Raw genomic sequence first — 24,099 nt, 5'->3', positions numbered from 1 at the left:
CCCTCCCTGCTCACACTCTGTCTCTCTCTCTCTCTCTGTCTCTCAAAAGTAAATAAATATTAAAAACATTTTTTAAATAATAAAAAATAAAATGGAATCCGATTAGCAATCCCTAAAATGGCCTCTCCCAATGCCTTATTAAAAAAAAATCTCTGAAGCCAACAAAAGCCAAATTCTCACAAATACACTCAAAACTAATAAACAAGCTATTATCAGAATGAGGAAAGAATTCCTGACAATTTAAAGGCCAGAGGAACTGTATTGAGAAATGATAAAAATTGCTTTCCCACTGGGGCGCCTGGGTGGCTCCGTTAAGTGCCCAACCTGGGCTCAGGTCATGATCTCACGGTTTGTGAGTTCGAGCCCTGCGTTGGCCTCTGTGCTTACAGCTCAGAGCCTGGAGCCTGTTTCAGATTCTATGTCTCATTCTCTCTCTGCCCCTCCCCGACGTGTGCTCTGTCTCTCTCTGTCTCTCAAAAATAAATAAATGTAAAAAAAAAATTTTTTTAAAACCACTTTCCCGTTAAAAGTAGATTAAAATTCTTGGTCTGAGAAAACCACTCTTTAAGCCTTCTCAACTGTTTACCTCCTACTCAAAACACAGGAGCCCTTGGAACACCTGGGTGTCTCAGTTGGTTAAGCGTCCAACTCTTGATTTCACGGGTTGTGAGATGGAGCCCTGTTTCAAGCTCAGCACAGAGTCTACTTGGGATTCCCTCTTTCTGTGCCTTCCCCTCTGGTGTTCTCTCTCTCTCTCTCTCTCTCTCTCTCTCACTCTCTCAAAAAACAAAACAAAACAAAACCATACATCACCAACAACAGCCACAAAAAAAAAAAAAAAAAAAAAAATGGTGGGGCCAAACATTCTTCTATCAGCTAGGTGAGATTTTATGGAGTGTCCAGAATGCTACCCCCTAATCTCTAACAGGGATTCAAAAAGTTAACTATAATAATAAAAATTAGAAAAGGGTTTTCAAGATCATGCAAAAAAAATTAGCAGGTATGCCAATATTAATTTTTCTCAAGTGGGAGGTTGCAGGAAGGTTAATTGGAGGAAGGTGATCAAAAGGTAATAAATTATGTATTGTACATGATGTGATGTACAACATGATGACTATAGCTAACACAGATGTGTGGTATATTTGCAAGTTTTTAAGAGAGTAGACCCTAAGTTTTCATCACAAGAAAAAAAATTTGTTTTCTTTGTGTATGTGTATGTGTGTGTGTGTGTGTCCCTAGGAGATAATGAATGTTAACTAAATTTATTGTGGTAATCATTTCACAATATACTTAAATCAAAAAAGAATGCCATACATTTTAAACTTATATGGTGCTGTATGTAGATTACATCTCAATAAAACTAGAAAAAGTAGTCAGATGTGAGGCAAGACATAAAATTAATAGGAAAGTAAATGTTTAATATTGATAAAATTTATAGTAAAGATATAATTATGAATCGCTTCAAATAAAACAATGGCTGAAATATATAAAGTAAAAATCACTAAGAATATAAGGAAAAATAACAAACCAAGTGTTGTGGAAGACTCACATACATCTCAGGCTTTGAGAAATCCAGTGGGAAAAAATAGATTGGAATAATATTTTTAATAATTTGCAGTAATATAATAAATAAGGTGATATAGATATACATATGTACATAGATAAATTTATAGCTAGCTAGCTAGAGGCAAATAAATAATCAAACTAGTTGCCTCCAAAAGTACCTATGAAATATTCAGAATACTTTATCATAGCGTTTGTCCCCAAGAAAGAATTAAGAAATTCCAAACTTTAGAAGTCCAACCATTCTCTGATTTGTATTACTATAACTAGAAATTAATAAGGAAAATAAATTTGTAAACACATAAACATCAAGCCAAAGCAAGAATTAAAACTACAATCACAAACCATTTATTTTTTTTATAAACCATTTAGAAATCAATAAATAGGACATTACATATCAAATTATAGAATGCCACCAAAGCTACAACCAGAGGCAATTTCATAACAGGAAGAACTTACTCACTTTTGTTTAGTGGGGTTTTGTTGTATGTTCTAATAATTTTCCATTGTTTAAAATGAAGCTGTAGCTACTTGAATATTTCCGGGTGTAGTGCTCCATAGTAAATGTGTAAATCACCCTTCAAATGAAATACACTGGACCTAGTATTTGCTCTTACTGTCTTTGTTCACATTTGCTATGACCTGTTTTTCCCTGTTTTCCATTTCCTTGGAACACCAACCAGTTGGCACCATATTTGATCACCTGACTCATGCCTAAGGCCCTTTAACCTAATAGTTTTTGTGAATAAAATCTTTGATTTTGACCCTCAATCTTGCACAGGTTATTTTATAGTTACTTCTTGTTTCCAAGCAGCTAATGTTACTGGTAAGAGGCACTCACGCCTTCTATTGAGGGCACAAGGGGCCCTTATAATTTGGCAAAGCCCCACCTCGCCTCTCAACAAGAAGAGGGATATTACAGAGGGAAGATAAATGTAATTCAGAATAAGAATCTGTGATCTGTATGGTCCTTATGAGTTTATCACAGAATTAAATACATATACACACATATATACATGCATGCATGCATGCGTACATAGATGGAGGCTACAGATGCTATTATTTGGGGATTCACTCAGACGTTATAAAAAGTACATATATTTTAAAACTTTTAGGGGCGCCTGGGTGGCGCAGTCGGTTAAGCGTCCGACTTCAGCCAGGTCACGATCTCGCGGTCCGTGAGTTCGAGCCCCGCGTCAGGCTCTGGGCTGATGGCTCAGAGCCTGGAGCCTGTTTCCGATTCTGTGTCTCCCTCTCTCTCTGCCCCTCCCCCGTTCATGCTCTGTCTCTCTCTGTCCCAAAAATAAATAAACGTTGAAAAAAAAAAAATTTTAAAACTTTTAAATTCTACCTCAATAGTAATACTGTGAACTAAAATTGATTTTTCCCATTCTGAGCTTCCTATGTCCAGTAAGATCATGTGTCAAAAATATTAGATGGCTATATGATTTCTATACTGAGCTCTCAGACATACAAAAAATAAAATTGTTTTGTGTTATACATAATTTCTCAATTCAAAAGTGATGTTTACTTTTCCTAAATTTTTCACTTATTATTACTAGCCATTTTATTATTTTTGTGTCAAATATACCTATTAATGAATTATAGTGCGTTTTCTCAATTCAGATTTATTTCCAACAACAAAACTTTCAGTTTCCTGTAAAGAAACTCTGGATAGTTGCTATAGTCCACTATGGTACCATAAGAGGAAAAGACATTTGGTCCTTATTTCTGTAAAACTTCTCACTGAATTGTGTGTATGCACAGAAAGACGAATTTGTGTGATCAAAATGATTCACGTGGTGTCTAAACCTATTAACATTCTTCCCCAATGTAGACGAGGGTCCAACGTATCTCTTACATTGGACATGAGTAGCTTGGGGAATGTTGAACCTTTTGTGGCTATCCCAACCCCACGGGAGAAGGTAGCAATGGAGTATCTGCAGTCAGCCAGCCGAATCCTCACAAGGTCACAGCTGAGGGACGTCGTGGCAAGTTCACATTTACTCCAAAGTGAATTCATGGTGAGCCAGCTGTTTATTATTCACTCCTCAGTAGGTATTTTGATAAACTAGACCCTAGAGGCACCTACTAAAATGGCACTGTCCTCCACTCAAGTAAACAAACAGTTACAGTTTAAAAGGTTAAGTACAAGGTTTTAGAGCCACCCTACATCTCATCAAGTACTGATAAATGTTCAAACTAGCATGTGATTACTAAATTGAGGCAGAGTATGTAGGAGCTGGCCAGGCAGAGAAGTATCAAGAAGGAACTAGGCAGAGAAGAGGCATTTCAGGAAGAAGGAACAGTTTACTGTCACTGTTTGGGGAATTAAGTTGTTCGATTTAGCTGATGCATTGAAATCAAGGTGGAAAGTGGCAAAGCTTGAGCCTCAGAGTTATAAAAGAAACCTGAGTCTTGATACATATTTAAAAGTTTGAACTTTATCTTAAGTTTGTAAAAGATCACTCTATCTGCAGTGGAGTGAACATTAGAAAGGGGTATGTTGGAAGCTCTAGAGTGATCCTGTGGACTGGGCATGGTGGTCTAAACTAAGATAGTAGGAGTGAAAATGTGGGAAACCTATAGGACTCTGCAAGAAGGGGGCCGAATTGGATGAGGCGGCCAAAATAAGGGAAGAAGTCAGAAATGATACCTCAGTTTGTGACATGAGGAACAGGCTGCATACAGTGACCTTAAATGAAATAAGGAACATGGGGGAAGACCAAATGTGGGCTAAAGAGGATTGGGAGTTTTAGCCAAAAGTGATGGCAACCCATCAGTGTAGCTGGTGATAACTCGATTCATGAAAACACATTTCCGACCCAGAGAGCATGGAGACAGATTAGAGCTTCTTAGTTCTAATTACTGCCCAAGGGGATTATGCATTTTATAGCTCACTTTAATTTTAAATCAGTTGTACATCGTAAGCCAAAGTCTGTTGATTTTAATAAATTGATCATCCCAAGTTCTGTTCAGATATTTGCAGTCACCCTAATGATGAAATATCCAGCAATGGGCTAGATCTGCTGTTAGCCTCTTCAACTACTGTTAAGCATCCAAAGTAAAACATGAACATGCAGTTTTTAAAATTAGACTTTGTAGTGTGTCATCTTTTCATATATGAAGAAGATGAGACCTAGTGAGATGCAAGAACAAGTCAATGATCATACAGCTAATCAAAAGTACATCTAGTATTCTTTTCTGGAACCATAGATAGCTCTTTGTTCTTGGAGATAAGCCCTTAAAGGAAAAATGACAAGGAGTACCAAAAAGAAAGATAATGCTGGAAGATGATAAATTGTCAGTGTGTGTCAGAAAACAGGAAGAAGCAGAGGAGAAACAAACATATCATAGCTTTGCTAAAATAGACTGACCTGTTTGAAATTACCAAACATGAATATGTGCTTTCTGTTGAACATCCAACAATTTTGCTTATTTTGGTCACTTGGAACTGAGAAGTTATAACATTTAGTTGGAACAAAGAGTAGGAATGAATGTTATAAATATCTAAAATAGTGCACATTTAGGAAATGATATTTAAAAAGTAAACTACTTCTCTCTGTAGACCACATCTCAAATTTATAAGATAGTCAGGCTTTCCTCAAATTTTCAGATTGACTGAAAACTGGGACAATTTGAATTAATTTATGGATAACTTCTTCCATGTAAATGAATATTAGGCTGTTGAGTTATATTTTCCACTGAAGAAACTTTAAGTAACAAAAATAGTATTTCACGTGATCTAAAGATGAAAGTTCTCTTATTTCACGTTAACGTTTAAGCAATGTTTTGCAAAAATTTAATTAGAGATCATACTATGTTGTGTAATCAAATCCTTAAATGATTTTTTTGACCCTTTTGAAAACTTTGGCTTATTTCTTTCTTTGTCCCAGTCAGCTACAGATGCTCACCTTTTAGATCTAATTCATTTCCACGGAGCCATTTCTACTCTAATTGTTCCCTCTCCAAGCATTTGAGGCACATGACATATATTCTGACCGAGTAAAACTATTTATATTCTTGTTAAGTGGGAGAAAACAGTGTCTGGGTGACCTTCACTAAAAATATTACATTGACAACACAAATGGAGCTGTACAATTATCAACCATTCCTTAATACAAAAAAGCATCCTATGATCATCTCCTGAATCAACAAAAAAGCCCTTTATATTTACCATTTGGGGAGGAGGTTTTAATAATCCTAAAAGAGTTACACAATGTTAAAAGAGAATCCATTGTAGTGAAATTTTTGGTACTGAAGTTACATAAAGATTTAAAGAAATTTGAATACATTGTCAATTTTCAGCTGTGTGTATACATATTTCTAGCAATTATGTCAAAATAGAAGTTTAAAAATCTAATCAAAGTTTTATATGTTTCTTTGATAACCATATATAAAATAATACTTTCTAAGACAGAGAGGTGTTTCTTAGAGTCAGCTTGACAGGGTGCAGCTAATATGTTTATAAAAGGAAGGGTGTTGGTCAACCAGAGGTGGTAGTCTGTTGTTTTATAAATGACTTTGAACTTCAGTAGGGCTCTGGATCAGATGGCCCCCTGGGAAGATTTTCTTTGTGGCAGCATTAGATACACTAATTTGATATCATTTATTTTTGCAGGAAATTCCAATGAACTTTGTGGATCCCAAAGAAATTGACATTCCACGTCATGGAACTAAAAATCGCTATAAGACCATTTTGCCAAGTAAGTTTCTTGAATTAAGTAGTTTGCATTATAAAGCACAAGCCTTCCCCATTAACCTCCACCTCATCGATTCCCATCCTCACAACTTCTCTGTATACACTAAAGTTGGAGTTATAAATACACATCAAGACTAATAACCATTAAAGTAGTTTGAGGTTAATAACTTTATCCTGTATTACTTTTATTACAGTGGTCAGCTCACAATTCCAATAGACACATGGTTCTAAACTTTTATTGTGTTGCACATTATGGTCAGTTGGTTTTCATCAAGAGTATCAAAAAATTCAATGGGCAAATAGTCTTTTCAACAAATGGTGTTGAGACAACCAACATTCACATGCAAAAAAAAAAATGAAATTGGACCCTGCCTCACACTATATGCAAAAATTAATTCAAAATGGATCAGACCTGAAGGTAAGAGCTAAGATTATAAAGCTCTTAGTATAAAGCAGATGTAAATCTTCATGACCTTGAATTAGTCAGTGATTTCTTAGATGTGATGCCAAAAGTACAAGCAACAAAAGAAAAAATAAATTGAACTTTATGAAATTAAAAAGTTTTGTGCTTCAGAGGTCAAAGGATACCATCAAGAAGATAGAAAGATGACTCACAGAATGGGAAAAAAAAATTGCAAATTATATATCTAATAAGGGACTTCTGTCTAGAATATATAAAGAACTCTTAGCACTCAATTATAAAAAGACAATTCAATTTGAAAATGGGCATAGGACTTGAATAGACATTTCTCCATAGAATATACACAAATGATTGGCAGGCATTTGAAAAGATGCTCAACATCATTAGCCATAAGGTAAATCAAAACCACAATGAGATAACACTTCACATCCACATGATAAAAATAAAAATGATAGACTATAGAAACTGTTAGCAAGGATGTAAAAAAACGGGAACCTTCACACATTGCTGATAAGGATGGAAAATGGTACAGTTACTTAAGAAACAGTTCAGTAGTTCCTCAAAAGGCAAAGCCTAGAGTTAGTATATAACTCAGACATTCTACTCCTAGTAATATAACCAAGAAAAATGAAAACATTTCATTGTCAATCACCAGACAAATAGCTAGTTGGGATTTCGGCAAAATCCAAAAACATCTCAAAGTAATAGTTCTGGAAAGATGGAGCAACAAAGACTTTTAAAAAGTATTGATATTGAAAAGCTATACACAAATGTTTGTAACAGCATTATTTATAAGAGCCCCAGGGGCGCCAGGGTGGCTCAGTCAGTTAAGCATCCGTCTCTCGATTTTGGCTCTGGTTGTGATCTCACGGTTTGTGAGATGGAGCCTGGCATCAGACTCTGTGCTGACAGCGTGGGGCTGCTTGGGATTCTCTCTCTCCCTCTCTCTGTGCCCCTCCCCTGTGCGTGCACTCTCTCTCTCTCTCTCAAAATAAACAAGTAAGCATTTAATAAAATATATATATAATAGCCCCAAATGTGGAAACAACCAAAATATCCATCAACTGATGAATATATAGAGTGTAGAATGTCCACACAATGGAATATTACCCAGCAATAAAAACAAACGACGTGCTGATGCATGCTACAACATGCATGAACCTTGGAAACATTATGCTAAGTGAAAGAAGCCATCACAAAATCCCTCAGATTATGTAATTCCACTTATATGACGTGTCCAGATTGGCAAATCTATAAAGACAGAAACTCTGTTAGTGGTTGCCTGGTGCTGGGAGGCATGGGAAATAACTGCTAAATAACTAAAGGGAATGGGGTTTATTTGGAGATGAGGAAAATGTTACAAAATCAATTGTGGTGACAGTTGTACACTCTGTGAATTAAAAAAAAAAAAACTCTGTGATGGCACACTTTAAGTGAGTTAATCGTATGGTATATGAATTCCATCTGAATAAAGCTGTTACCGAAAAATTTCATTGTGCATAACAATCACCTAGAATCCTTATAAAAATTTAGAGTCCTGTGCCCCACCCGGGGCATTCTGTTTAAGTAGGTCTGCTGTTGGGCCCAAGAATCTGTGCTTCTAAGCAAACATCCAGGTGATTCTGGTACAGATGATACCAGGACCACACTTTGAGAAACACTGTTTAGACTATGTTTGGTTTTTTTTAATGTTTATTTATTTTTGACAAAGACAGGTGTGAGTGGGGGAGAAGAAGAGAGAGAAAGAGACACAGAATCTGAAGCAGGCTTCAGGCTCTGACCTGTCACCACAGAGCCCGATGTGGGGCTTGAACCCACGGACCATGAGATCATGACTTGAGCTGAAGTCAGATGCCCAACCAACTGAGCTATCCAGGCGCCCCTAGACTATGTTAAAACTGAATTTAACTCCATGAAATTTATATCAAACAATGAGCCAGCTGCCAGGAACAAGTAAGAAATAAGGAATGGCTTATAAGATCAAGGAGGTCATGGACTAGAGAGGAGAGATATGTAAATGAGTAATTATGTTCAATATAATAAAAGCCAGAATTGAGATCTGGCCCAAGTGGTGTAGGAATATAGAGAAGACTGACTAATTCTGCTTACAGTGGCAAAAATGCTTTGGAGAGGATGTTACATTGTCAATCATTAGACAACAGATAGTTGGGTTTTGGCAAAATCTATAAACATCTCAAAACAATAGCTCTGGAAAGATGGAGCCACAAAGACTTTTAAAAAGTATGGATATTGGGGCGCCTGGGTGACTCAGTCAATTAAGTGTCTGACTTCGGCTTTGGTCATGATCTCGTGGTTTGTGAGTTCGAGCCCCACATCCGGCTCTGTGCTGACAGCTCAGAGCCTGGAGCCTGCTTTGGTTTCTGTGTCTCCCTCTCTCTCTGCCCCTCTCCTGCTCATGCTCTGTCTCTCTCACTCTCAAAAGTAAATAAATAAACATTAAAAAAATATATGGATATTGAAGGTGCCTGGGTGGCTCAGTTGGTTAAGCATGCAACTTCAGTTCAGGTCATGATCTCACAGTTCATGAGTTTGAGCCCCACATCGGGCTCTCTGCTGTCAGTGCAGAACCTACTTTGGATCCTCTGTCTCCCTCTCTCTGCCCCTCCCCCACTCTCACTCTCCCTCCCTCCCAAAAATAAACAAATATTAAAAAATAATCTTAAAAAGTATGAATATTGAATACTAGAGTCTTCATAATCAAGCCCATTAATTCACTCATAAAACATCAAATTCTCCATATTTATGGTAAAAGAATTACTGTTAATGGTATCTTTGGGCTTCCCCCTCTGGTGGAGTTGAAAACACTCCACTATAACATATTTTTACCTGGTCCATGTAGTATAGTCCTGTTGAAAGATATTTTATAACTACAGCTGGCTAATGGGGATGAAAGTGCTGTGACTTAAAAATAGTGCTTCTCTCTTTCTCTGTCTCTGTCTCTGTCTCTCTCTCTCAAGATTTTTCATCTGAAATTTACCAAACATAAATAATTAGGGCATATACATCCATCGCAGTTTTACCTAACCATCTAATGTCAGATGGATTTGGAAATTATTAGGATTATTTAAAGTTCAGCCTTCTCTATTTCCTGCCCAGATGATATCAGACATAGCCCTTCATAGTCCTGTGTCAGCTTTTCCATTCCCAGAACTGGGTGGATCACTTGAACCAGGGCACCTGTGCTGACAACTGATGTTGCAAATAATGAATTTTCTGTTGAAAATGTCTGAAAGCCTCACCCACTCCCTGTTGCACAAAATATAATTTAGTAAATACAGTTTGGGCATGCCATACCATTAGTTGAAAATAATCAGAAAAGACTGGAATTTATATGGAAAGCTGTTTTTTATGGTTTATTTCGGACTGTAGTATGGGATAAATTTGTAACACTACATAAAATACTTAAAAATGATTAATATTTTAAGTATTATAATTTTGTATTGTTTTAACTTATAACAAACCCAAGTTTAAAAGCGTCCAGCTTGTACATATTAGTGAGGCTGTATAATTTGGAGTATGGTTTACAGCAGAAATATGGATGGCTCAGAACCAATTAAAAAATAGTTGTTTCTCTGATGATGATGTCAGCCTGGCTCAGAACACTCTACGTAGTAGATTAAAGTGAGAAGGTCAAGTTTATATCACATTATTTTGCAACATAAGCAAATATTAATGATGAAAATATATCTATGTCTTAAATCACAAAAGCAATGGGAAAAAATCATACATCAATATGAAGTTATTTGCACAACAATGAAGTATAATAACAAATTTCATGTATATTTATTCCATGCAAACAATTTATTTATACAAATATAAAATACATAGATAAAATTAAAGAACTCTATTAATTAAACCTAATTACTCTGGCCATCATTTCATATTTAAAAATTTAAAGTCTGGTAATATTTCCTACTTATGTTTCCTGTTCTATTAAGTGCCCAGAACAGAGTACACATGCAAATAAGTGAGCCACTCATTAGACAACAAATTGTATGGCTGAAACAAAATACTGCAGTTAGACTTGACTCCCTATCATGGCAAGAGCACTCATAGTTTACACAGATGACTTAATCTTTCTGTTCCACCTAATCTTTCCTCATCCCTTAAAGATAGTGATAATAATATCACTCCATAGGGCTGTGTAGAGAATTAAGTAATAATATGTGAAAAAGGAAGTTCCAACCAATAGAAAGCCCTCAGGTAATGTTAGTTTCTCCTTTCTCCCTACCTAACTGAAGATGAATTCATCACTAACCCCAGAACCAATTCCAGAAAATAGGAACACTAAGTAGACAAAGGCAAGTTTATAGTTTCAAAAGCAGACTCTTTAAGGGTCCTGTTTTCTCTCATAATTTTCACATGGATCTTAAAAAGTGAGTTTCCATGTAATCACCATCTTGCACTGCGGAGATCATCATTGTCCACCAAAACTCTGTACAGTGATGGAAATGTTCTATATCTCCAGTGTGATGGCCATTAGCTACATGTGGCAATGGAGCACTTGAAGTACAGCCAGTGCACCTGAGGAACTGATTTTTTTAAATTTTATTGTATTTTAATAACTTAAATTTAGCTCCATGTGGCTAGTGGCACCATTTTTGACACTGCAGGCCTGAAGTCTTCTCTTTCTCCTGCAACAAAGTGGAGGTGACTCCCACTCACCTTGAAGGCATGGCCAAGTCCCTGCCTTTCCTCCCATTTTCCAGTTGTCTTGAACTTATCTAGAAAAACTATATTATCCCACTCATTTCTGTCTTTGCCCAGGGATACACTAGCAGTGTGCACCCTTCCCTCATCTGATAGCTTCTCCTCTTGACTCCAAACCTCAAACACATTTCTTCCTGGAGAAGAAATCTCCAGCACAGGATAACCTTTCATAAAATCTGATAGGATGCAGTCAGAATATCAGGATCCAGGTACCATTTCGTCTGTTAAATGGAAGGCTTAAATTGCCAGAGATATTTTAAAGAGGACAAAATGGGGAAATGTCATGTGTTCTCTACACGAAATCTATGTGGTCAATATTTTGTTGAGAGGAAAAAAGAAACAGGAAGGAGGACAGGAGAAAGAGAAGGAATAAGACAGGAAGAGAGGGAGGGAGGGGAAAAAGGGAAAGAAAGCAAGAGGACAGAAGGAAGAAAATAAAAGCAGAAAAACAAAAGAGAGAGAAGACAAGTTGCTCAATGTTGGAATTGTTATTGCTACCACCCGGAGGTATCCTAAGTGGCATGCTAAATATTTAGCATATAATCTAGAAGCATCTATTCTGAAAAAAGTTATCAGAGTGAATTTGACATACATATATATCATATATATATATATATATATATGTATGACATGTATATATGACAAATATACATATATATTTAAAATACACATGTACACTTAAAATGCATAAAGTGAATAAAATTATAACAGTGATGATGACAATGATAAAGTTTTGGATATTTTTTAACCCTCAGCTTTTTTTATTAGTCCAGTCTAACGTTAAAAAGGCTTTGGTTGGGGCGCCTGGATGGCGCAGTCGGTTAAGCGTCCGACTTCAGCCAGGTCACGATCTCGCGGTCCGGGAGTTCGAGCCCCGCGTCAGGCTCTGGGCTGATGGCTCGGAGCCTGGAGCCTGTTTCCGATTCTGTGTCTCCCTCTCTCTTTGCCCCTCCCCCGTTCATGCTCTGTCTCTCTCTGTCCCAAAAATAAATAAAAACGTTGAATGAAAAAAAAAAAAAAAAAGGCTTTGGTTAGGGGCACCTGGGTGGCTCAGTCGGTTAAGCATCTGACTTCGGCTCAGGTCATGATCTCACGGTCCGTGAGTTCGAGCCCCACGTCGGGCTCTGTGCTGACAGCTCAGAGCCTGGAGCCTATTTCGGATTCTGTGTCTCCCTCTCTTTCTGCCCCTCCCCTGTTCATGCTCTGTCTCTCTCTGTCTCAAAACTAAATAAACGTTAAAAAAAAAAAAGGCTTTGGTTAGAGGGGTGCCTGGGTGGCTCAGTTGGTTAAGCATTCAACTTTGGCTCAGGTCATGATCTCACAGTTTGGTTCATGAGTTCAAGCCCCGTGTCAGGCTCTGTGCTGACAGCTCAGAGCCTGGAGCCTGTTTCGATTCTGTGTCTATCTCTCTCTCTGTTCCTCCCCAGCTTGTGCTCTGTCTCTCTCTCTCTCTCAAAAATAACTAAACATTAAAAAAAAAGGGGGGGGGCAGTCTTTGGTTAGAAAAATAATTTTCCCCTCAGTCACATGCTTCATTCTTGTTTTAAAAAAAAAAAAGGTATTTGGAAACCTCTAAATACTTGGAAATCTTATAAATTATCAATTTCCAAAATAAACTTAATTTAGCTCAACAAGGAACCTGCATCTAAGCAGTTTATAGGGCTGAGTTCCCAATAAATCATATACTTGGTAGGCTTTATAAAAACTGAAGGAAGTGGGCCTCTTTTCAAGTCTCAGTGGTTTAGAGCTCTTGTGGAAACTTCTAAGAATCAGTGAATACTGAAAAGGAATGAAAGTTTTCCTGTCCCCTTCACTAAGGAAGAAAAAAATTATCTAGAAAGTCAACAGCAGTGTCTCAACTTTAATAGAAATGAATTGTGATATTAAACACTCTATGAGCCACATACCAGATAGAAATCACAATGGATACTAAAGTTCTTTTTTTTTTTAAAGTGAATTAAATACAGGTCTTGCCCTCAAGGGGCTCACTACAATTCATTGAGGACAGGCAAAAAAATTAAGCACTTAAAATACAAGATGGTAGGGGCCCATGGGTGGCTTCGTCGGTTAAGTGTCCGACTTCAGCTCAGGTCATGATCTCACGGTCTGTGCGCCATCCGGCTCTGTGCTGACAGCTCAGAGCCTGGAGCCTGCTTCGGATTCTGTGTCTCCCTTTCTCTTTACCACCTCCCCCACTCACGTTCTCGTTCTCTCTCTCTCTCTCTCTTTCTCTCACACACACACACAATTAAACATTAAAAAAAATACAAGATGATAAATATTAAAATAAAACATGAAGAAAAAACCGCCATGGGCCTATTTGGTATAGATCAACAAAAGGATCATTGATGGGCATCAGCAAGAATGGTGTCTGCATAAAACTAATGTTAGGATAGATTGGAGTGTACCCAAGGAAGACTGAATTGTGGAGGAGGAGGTAAGAACAGTGGGTATGATAAAGTCTCAGAATTTTATCTTTCTGGAGAAGAACAGCAATAGAACAATTACTAAAGAGGAATGTATAGAACTGGCTTCTTTTTTTAAAAATTTTTTTTTTCAACGTTTATTTATTTTTGGGACAGAGAGAGACAGAGCATGAACGGGGGAGGGGCAGAGAGAGAGGGAGACACAGAATCGGAAACAGGCTCCAGGCTCCGAGCCATCAGCCCAGAGCCTGACGCGGGGCTCGAACTCACGGACCGCGAGATCGTGACCTGGCTGAAGTCGGACGCTTAACCGACTGCGCCACCCAGGCGCCCCTAGAACTGGCTTCTTAAAAAATGGAAGGGACCATTAAATCAACACAGTAGACATCGAGTGCCTGCTACACATATAAACACCGTGCTAGACACTAGGTCGTATAGATGAGGAAAAAACCTCCATCCTTGCCTTAGGATGCTCAGAGTGTACCAGATTAAAGAAATCATAAAAGGATGACTTGATCTTAATTCATGTATGTAAATGTTGGTAAAAATAACTACCATAGTTTTCCTAACACTGGTTTACAAAGAGTGTTTCAACTTCTTGATGGAAAGTGATTTGAGAAGTTAAGACAATACTGCTAACACGATAGCAATCTATGCAATATCATTTTCATGCTATAGGTGACCAAAGTGCCACACGTGGTAACTAAAGACAGCTTCTTTAGCAAGAGGGGGTTCAGGCCAGACCAAGTGTTTGCTTTGGGCAGAAGAGAAGAGAGAAGTGAGCAAGGAAAAATGGTGCAAATTCCAAATCCAAAGAACAAGAAAAGAAGCATAAATAAGACATAGGGATCAAGAATCAGGAACCCACCAAAAAATGGCATGATGAATAAAATCATCTCAAGCTTATGGGTAACATTTGTATTAAGGGACAGGGGAGGGGTCAAGATGGGCCCAGTTGTCCCTCAATAAACACAGATGGATCAAGAGACAGACATGCAGACACATCAACAACAAACATTGACACAAACCGGATGACCAGTGTATAAATTAACAAGTGTGCTATGCACAGTTATTGGTGTTCTAAGGACCTTTCAAAAGAGTAAATTTGTCTAATACATTCCTTCTTGTTTTCCTCATTAGACCCCCTCAGCAGAGTGTGTTTAAGACCAAAAAATGTAACTGATTCTTTGAGCACCTACATTAATGCTAATTATATTCGGGTAAGTAAATAAATAAAATTTTCTTTCTGATGAGCATGTCAACTCACTATTTGGAATTGTGGGGGAATTTTTTTTTTCCTCAGAGTGGATTAATTTTGATTTAACTTGATTACTAGCAAGTTTATTTGCTTGTTTAGTCATAATGAACATTGGTAGTGGGTCTTTTACATTGAGTCTTCCTTTCCTGTGTGTCTGTGGCTGCAGTGCTGTCTAGGGTCTGCTCTGATGAGAACTGAGCATTATGACCCTCAATACCATGTGCCGTGCTTGACTAGCTGGGAGAACAGCCACGTGACTCGTGCTAGACTCAGTGAAACCGCGGAAGTTGTGTTGCTTTTGGACTAGTAGAGCCATCTCGTTCTGAACTTGTTCTAAGCTTTCAGTGCAAGGCATGAATTTCAAAGCCAATATTTCTGTCTCTTTACTCAAACTAGGGCTACAGTGGCAAAGAGAAAGCTTTCATCGCCACACAGGGCCCCATGATCAACACCGTGAATGATTTCTGGCAGATGGTTTGGCAGGAAGACAGTCCCGTGATTGTTATGATCACAAAACTCAAAGAAAAAAATGAGGTATGACCTTTACCCAAGTAGTGAACGTTGTATATTTTCGGTTGCTGTAGAAGAGATATTGTCTAAGGAAAATTGCCATGTACTTAATAACAGATTTAAGATGGAAACTTTAAGGCATTTAAAGACAATTTCACTTCATGCTTCCAAGAAATGGTAATTAGTGTCATTGTATGAATGGCAGGTTTCTTTCAGATAAATCAATATACTTGGCGTACATGTATCTCACATATTCCACATAGCTCTGCAAGGAAATGAGGAGTTATGAATTATCACTGTGGGTTATAGGCAGGGAAATGAAAAAAACTACTCATGTCCCAAGTAATTTTTAAGCACTTACTGTGTGACAGATACTATTTTAGTTGTTGGCAATATATTAGTAAACAAAGCATACAAAGATACCTGCCATTGGTCGATTTTTAACTTGCTATTGGGGAATCCAGATTAAAAAACAATAAACATAATAAATTCATAAAACTATAGCAATTAGAAGGGATAAATGGTATAGGAGGAAAAGGTAGAATAAGATAGGGAGATTGGGTGGGGCTGAGCTGTAAGAAGGGTCAAAGGGGAAGGTGAGCTTTGAAAAAAAGATTTGAAAGAAGTAACAAAGCCAAGCAACTTTTTTTTTTTTTTTAATTTACACCCAAGTTAGTTAGCATATAGTGCAATAATGATTTCAGGAGTAGAATCCAGTAATTCATCCCCTACATATAACACCCAGTGCTCATCCCAACAAGTGTCTTCCTGAATGCCCCTTGCCCATTTAGCCCTTCCCCCCACCCACAACCCCTCCAGCAACCCTCAGTTTGTTCTCTGTATTTAAGAGTCTCTTGGGGCGCCTGGGTGGCGCAGTCGGTTAAGCGTCCGACTTCAGCCAGGTCACGATCTCGCGGTCCGTGAGTTCGAGCCCCGCGTCGGGCTCTGGGCTGATGGCTCAGAGCCTGGAGCCTGTTTCCGATTCTGTGTCTCCCTCTCTCTCTGCCCCTCCCCCGTTCATGCTCTGTCTCTCTCTGTCCCAAAAATAAATAAACGTTGGAAAAAAAAAAAAAATTAAAAAAAAAAAAAAAAAGAGTCTCTTATGTTGGGGCCCCCTCCCTGTTTTTATATTATTTTTGCTTCCCGTCCTTTATGTAAATCTGTTTTGTACCTTAAATTCCACATATGAGTAAAGTCATATGATATTTGTCTTTCTCTGACTAACTTCAAAAAGTCAAGCAACTTTTTCAATATCTTTGTAAGAAATCCAAGAAAAGGGTCAAAGTTAAATTCCATTTGCATACTAGCAGTCTTTCCTCAGGGTCTAGCTTGTAGAACACTCATTCTGTACTTTACATCATAAAAAGAGAATTGTGTAATTCCCAAAGGGTGCTATCCTAGGTACTGCTTACATTTTAGGGCATCTTATTGGATCATTTATCATCTGGTTTTAGTCAGCGCTTGTGTTTGTTTTCTTGTTAAAATTACTGTGTCAGGGCTTCAACATGACAATAAGAATTTAAGAAAGCTGAGCTTTCCTTTTTACCTTTCTGGTGAGTTCTATCCCATGAGTATACTATATTCTGGCTGCTAATCAAGAAAATCCAGGCTTACACGCAGGAGTTTATGAGTTTTGTAAAGTTCGTTGCCTTCTTTCATTTTTGCTACAATAGATAAAGTATTTTTTTTTCTGAAAGTTATCTATCCTGGAAAAAAAGTCTATTTGGGGTCTATAGATGAAGTTATGTACTTAATTAACTATATAGCTTACTAAAGAAATGTATTTTTATGAATTTTATATGAAAGTCAGAGGTGGCATAATAAAAACAGCCCCTAATATTCTCGGCTGTGTCACCCATATCAATCTATCAACACACTGGGCCGCTGATAATTCCTGCACAGTTGTTTAACATCCATGGCATTTTGCCTTTATTTTACCTAGTAGGAAAATATTTTTCAAGCTTAAAATGTACATTCTCTATATATGCATCTGTATATACATTCCTGCATACATATAAGCCAGATAATGTGAAAAACCTCCCATTACAAAACTAGTCATACTGGTTAAAATTTTAAATAGCATAAAATGTAAAATATAAATTAGCAACATTTCCTCAATCTGAGTAGATTGCATTACTCAGTATTAAAATTAAAAATTCCGTTCTGTTCAGACCCTCCATGATGTAAACATAATACTATAGAGGAAAGTTTGATGTTTTACAGATAAAACAGTAAAATAAAAATAGCATGCATAACAGAGCTTGGGGGAAAGAAAAGTCCCAGCCGGCAAAAAGTGAATAAAAGGCATAAAGCCAGAGAATTATGGGTTACTTGTGCTTTAATGACAATACAAGACCTGGAGACAAAGCCTTGGGCTTGCAGGAGCCAAGAGTTGGAATGGAGACCTTCCATAAAGCGAGCTCCTACAAGAGCTGTGCCTTCAGTGAAAAGGTGAACCACGAAAATAAACCTGCCCACCAAAATAGGACTATACCAGGAAATTAATCTATCTAAATCTGGTCTTCTCATGGGAGAGATAAAAAGGTTCTCTGTAGTATTCAGCACTTGAAAACCAGGAAATGCCAAGTATAACAATTAATATAAAAATTAATACTGGATTGATGACTCTCGGTGGCACTCTACAAAGGCAAAAACTTTATGGATGCATACACTCTCGGGATTTATATGACAGAATTTCAACAGAAAAAGCCCAGCCAAACAGAAGCTCACAAGTCAAAATAATGAGACAACACAAGTAAACAAGCAACATAAGGAAAAATCAGAAGAAACAACAAATAGGTAAAATAGACCCACAAGAAATTATAATAAAAGAAACTATAAATATAGGCTATTTTTTTTATAATTAAGCACACAAAACATAAAATTAAGAACTTGACAAGGGAACAAGTTACCATCACAAAAGGGTAGGAAGATTTTAAAATAAACCAAACAGTCCTAGAAATAAATATTATATAGATATTAAAATTAAAGAAAGCATCGTTAGGTTTAATAGGCTAGACACAGCTGAATAAATAATGATTGGATTAAAAAATAGAGCTAAGGAGATTACCTAGAAGATCAAAATGACCAAAAATACAAAAGAGAGATTAAGATATAGGGGCACCTGGGTGGCTCAGTAGGTTAAGGGTTTGACCCTCGAATTCAGCTCGGGTCATGATCTCACAGTTTGTGGGTTCAAGCCCCATGTGGAGCTCTGTGCTGAGCATGGAGCCTGAGCATGGAGCCTCCTCTCTCCTGCTTTCCCTGCCTTTCTTCTACTTGTGCTCTCTCTGTCTCTGTCTCTCTCAAAAATAAATAAATAAAATTTAAAAAAAAAAAGAGTTTAAGACATAGAGGACAGTATGTAAATGCCCAATGTATAGATAATGGATATTTTAGAAGAAGAAAAAAGAGAATATAAGAAAAGAAATAATATTGGAGGAAATATTCCAAAAGTGATGAAAGACATGAGCTCTCAGATTTGAGAAGCACCATAAATCCTAGGCTGGATAAGTAAAAATAATCCCACAACTAGACACATCTATGTAACTAAAAAACACTAAGGGAGATGATTTAACAACAGAGTAAGTAACAAATGGCTTCTCAGTAGCAGCAGTAGAAGCCAAAAATCAGTAGAGCAATACCTAGCAAGGGATAAAAGAAAATAACTGACAACCCAGAACTCATGCTGGAGTTAACAGCATTTCCTAGATCTGAGTAGACTGTTAATCATTAAATTAAAATTAAAAATTCCTTTCTGTCCAGACCCTCCATGATATAAATATAATACTGTAGAGGAAACTTTGATGCTTCACAGATCAAAATGATACTGAGAATTCTGGCTTAAAAAGAAATATGCAGTAAACTTCACACTACCAGGAAAATGCTGTTTACCAAAAACGTGCCAACTTCCAATTGTGTTCAGCATCATTGTTTGGAAGAGACAAAAATCATTTCCTCCAGAAAAAAATGAAGGTGGAGTTATCTTTAGAAATTCTCAGGCTTCATATTTTCATGAACCATTCTACTTTCTAATAAATAAATGAGTAATTGCCAAGCTCTTATTTAATAATCCCACTATTCTCATATCACCAAGAGGCTGTTTCTCTTCGTACCATTCGTGTGTTCACTGATGTAGCTATTTTAATTTCCTCCAAGAACTTTTCCTTTGCATCCGCAACTTAGCAAACCGACACAAGAGGTAGCTTTCAGCCTATCTCGACTTTTGACATACCTTCCTCACTAAACTTAATCATTAATAGATTTTGATTGAAAGTGAGAGACATATGACTCTTCCTTTCACTTGGACACCTAGAGGCCACTGTAGGGTTGTTGTGTAGGTTGCGATATTGTTGTGTCTCAGCCAATAGGGAGGCCCCGGGAGAGGGAGGAGCCAGGGAATGGTCAGTCAGTGGGACTGTCAGAGCACACCTATGGATCATTAAGTTCACGGTCTTAGGTAGGTGCAGTCGGTGCAACCCCAAAACAATTGCAATAGTAACATCGAAGATCACTGATCACAGATCACCATGACAAATGTAATAATAACGAAAAAGTTTGAATATGTGGGAATTACCAAAACGTGACACAGAGACATGAAGTAAGCCAAAGCTGTTGGGAAAAATTGTGCCTATAGACTTTCGCCAAGCAGGCTTGCCACAGATCTTCAATTTGTGAAAAATGCAGTATCTACAAAGCACAGAAAGCGAAGCTCAGTAAAAAGAGGTATGCCTGCACCAAGAATAAAAAGAAACAAGCAAACTGAGTCTCAGAACCAGGGTGTCTGTCCAAAGAAGGTCAAGGAAGGTAATGTTGAAGGCCAACCTGGCATGTAAATGGTGGAGCTCCTGCTGACCAGTTTTCAGCTTTCCTGGAGGAGCAAAATTAGCTATTATAATATCTAGAGAGGCAGCCTGGCCTAGCACTGCCCATCAACGCTGGGAAGCCTAATTACCATTTCCTACGTGACCAGCAGTCTGACACTCATACTGCCCAAGCAGTTAAGGGTGGCCCACAATTCAAAAGCTGATAGCTCTCAAGCAAAATCACTCACCTGTCCTTTCAAACATGCTTATATTCCAAACATAACTGTACCTTATTTTTATTTTGCTGGGTTTTATTCAATTGTCTTAGCTTGCTTTGCTTCTAACTATAATTAGAATCCCTCCTATTTGACACTATTAGTCAAAGAAGTTACAGTGGAAAAATCATAAAAACAGCAACCAAAAAACTCCAATGCTTTGTTTTATCTTAAGACATGTACATTTGTTCATACTAAGTATTTTTCATTTTTTTATAGGACTTGTTTTGTTCTGTTTTATTAGTGTTGGTCTGAAGCTGGAGTTCTAGATCATATGGCTTATGGAAATCGTGCCCTTTATACATCATCAAACTTGCCCATTTCAGTTTGTTTTTTTTTTAAATGAAAGAGAACACAGAAAAGTTTGTAAAGGATTTATGAATGCAGAATCCTGCGCAGATTCAAACTTTGCACTAATTTTTACAATTGTCACCTGTACCTGATTTGACTGCAGTTTTCTTTACTGAGTCTTTTTTTTTCCCAATGAAAAACTTGTTTAACTTATACAATTATTTCCTATTTTCTTTGCACCTTCATGTTTCATTAATCTATGTAAAATTAAATGATGGGGCTTCGATAATGACTCTACCTACCATAAGGAGGTTTGGATGTAAGTACACCTTGGTGAACATGTAAAGCTCAGCAGATAGTAAGAGAGGCACTGGGCTTAGTAAGAGACTGGCCCAAGAACCATGTGTTGCATGAGCACCAGCCTATTTCACAGAGAGAAGGAAAGCCACTGGTTAATGCCGTGGTAAAGTAGGGTTGGTTGGATGACAGCAGATGTCAGAGATAGAAAGTAAAATTTTTAAAATGATGTTTGCTCTGAGAGTTTTAGCTCCCAAGGGAATTTTCTCAGCGCCCCCTACCAAAATACCCGAGCTTCAGTTTCCCCTGCTGTAGGATGATAAATGATAATAATAGTAATAAACCTGTTCTACCAAATTCAGATGATTGTGGCAGGGATTAAGTGATATGCTGGTGAAGGTAGTTTTAACATTAAGTTGCTGCACCTGTGTTGGTAATATTTAGTTGGAAAGCCAGGAATGAAAGTAACTACAGTAACTGTAGGCAATCTGACATATCCTATACCTCTCATATGCTAATGCAATCCAAATGAGCCTGACCATCTTCTTTTTACTTATTTAGAGCCACTGTCTTTGTGATGATACATGTTTTTAGCTCAGAGAACAAAATCTTTTTGATTTTAATGCATAGAATTTAAAAAGAAAGTAACTTAAAAATACATTTTTTTTTCTCCCCAGGCAACTAAATTACTAGCTAGACCTCCTTCCTCTTCATACTCAAATAGCCCTAATGTGGTGGGATTGAGAGGGAGGGTCAAAGAAAAAAAAAAAAGATCATAAAAATATAGGAATTTGCATTGCTTTGCCTTGCATTCTACTTTTGCTGTAAACCACTGATTATGAAGAGTTGGTTGATATCCAGAATCTTTATAGTCAGGGTTCACTAATCACTTGTTTGTACAAGAGACACATGAGCCTCTGAAGACCTCTTTTTCCTCCAAATGGATTCTTGGAATCCATAGATAATTTCACTGAAAGGCTCAGCCCAGTTAGCAAAGAATAGTGATAATTTGGGGTTATATTCTGTGAGATAGCGTGCTCTTCTGAATTACCTACAATTAGTGTGGTTTCACAGTATTATCTGTAACAGAGCATTTTCCTTCCTTGCATTTTCTGCCTCTTTCACATCATTGTTAGCCCCACAATAAAGAAACCCTAAAAAGCTGTTCACAAAAATAACCTGAACCTGAACTTTTGCTCTTTAAACAACTACATTTGCAGCTCTCCCCCACCTCATATTCAAAAAGCACCCACACTTATCTGGTCTCTTTTTCTCTGTTCTCCTAAAAGGGGGGGGTGGGGGGGAATGTATTCAGTGTGTAAAAATAAGCTATTGTATCTCAGAAAGGAGATGGGATGCTAATTAAGGGTTGTTTGAATGAACAAGTCACATTGCATTGTCTACTGGGAGCTGACTGCCAATTGCATTTTTGGTAAAGAGTCAAGAAAAACATTCAAGAGGGCCCCGGCAAGCTTGAGAGAGAAGCAAGCAGCGCTTCCATTTATCAAGTAGGTGCACAAGGCTGTTCAAGTATTGTTAAGAGTCAGGGTGCAGGCTTTGAGCTCCTGTTTTGCAGCTTTTTCCTACGGGTTTCAAGAGCCACCTTCCCAAGGAGGGGGCCTGCTGCTCAGGTCTCATCGTGGACAATGGGGCACGTATACCAGACCGCTGGACCGCTGAATGTCTCTTGCTTTGTTCAATACCTTTTTCAAGATTCTTTGTCACTCTTCTTGGATGCGTCCAGGAGGCATGGGTTTTAAGATACACAATAGCTCGGGTCTTACAGCGAAATAATTGAAGCTTCATTGAAAGAAACCAGGCAAATTGGTTAGTATCATTCTCTTTAACAAACCTGGGAAATTTTAGACATTTGGCACTAGTAAATGAGGAGAAAAATACATTGCTTTATTTTTAAAAGATTTCTTTTCTTAATATTAACATTGTGTCGGCCAGAGTATGCCTTCAGCCTGATTGCCTTCGGGGGCCTGGGTGTGGGGTGGCATGTAAATAGAGGTGAATATGATTTACTTTGTTTGGAAAAGGACCAGAATGTAGAGGATGCAAATGTGTTTTTATTGTCATGGATGAAAGAAACAGTGATTCCACAAGGGCAACTGACTTCCATCCTGGCTCTGGCGTGGAATGGCTACTACTTAGCAAGAAAGAATCCCCGAGATGTGTTTCTGATACTTTACATGTCTTTTCCTTTAGTTCTATAAATCTGTGATTCTTTCTTTTGCTGCTCTTTTGAATCTGTAAGTTCTTAACTTTTTTCATGTAAGGTCCTATGCCTTTGACATAGATGTAAAGAAACAAGTATCCTGAGTACTAAAAGGTCTACCTGACTGAAGGCAACAAGTGAAGAAATTTCTCTATAAATGTGCATGTGTGTTTGCAAGAAAATTATAAGTTCTATTTAAACAGTATTTCTAAAATGAACATTGCTTCTCTGGGCACTTAAAATAAACAGCGGCATTCACACTTTACATTTTTAATCATTGAAATATGTAGTAAAATTCACAGGTTTTTTTTTTTTTGCAGATGTTTAAAAGACAAAATAATGAATAATATGAGCCTATATGTATGTTTGAATCTCATTTTGTAGTTTTCTTTTAATAATGTAGCTTGGATATCATAATAATGCAATATTTACTGCTTTATCTAATGCATAATTAAGTGATGATTGAATCAGTTAGATCAAAAACCTAAAAATAGAGCAACCATAATAAGAACAAAGTGTTTTAAATGCTTACTGTATGTCTGGCTTTGTCTGAAGTGCTTTTAATGTATTAAATGATGAGGAAACTGAGGCCAGAGACA

At 37.4% G+C, this 24,099-nt stretch overlaps 1 protein-coding gene across 1 annotated transcript in view; it reads left to right on the top strand.

The window, feature by feature from the left end:
- The window catches only part of PTPRR (protein tyrosine phosphatase receptor type R), a 245,577-nt gene that overhangs the window by 195,167 nt on the left and 26,311 nt on the right, over positions 1–24,099 (top strand). The window contains exons 7-10 of the mRNA XM_030323227.2: positions 3,401–3,587; positions 6,185–6,269; positions 14,984–15,063; positions 15,498–15,635. Of these exons, the coding sequence (XP_030179087.1) occupies positions 3,401–3,587; positions 6,185–6,269; positions 14,984–15,063; positions 15,498–15,635 (490 nt within the window). The remainder of the gene's footprint in view (positions 1–3,400; positions 3,588–6,184; positions 6,270–14,983; positions 15,064–15,497; positions 15,636–24,099) is intronic.

This window comes from Lynx canadensis, chromosome B4 (assembly GCF_007474595.2).
Source record: "Lynx canadensis isolate LIC74 chromosome B4, mLynCan4.pri.v2, whole genome shotgun sequence".
Lineage (NCBI taxonomy): Eukaryota > Metazoa > Chordata > Mammalia > Carnivora > Felidae > Lynx > Lynx canadensis.
Note: the sequence above shows the minus strand (reverse complement) of the source record. Positions and strands in the feature narration are given on the sequence as shown.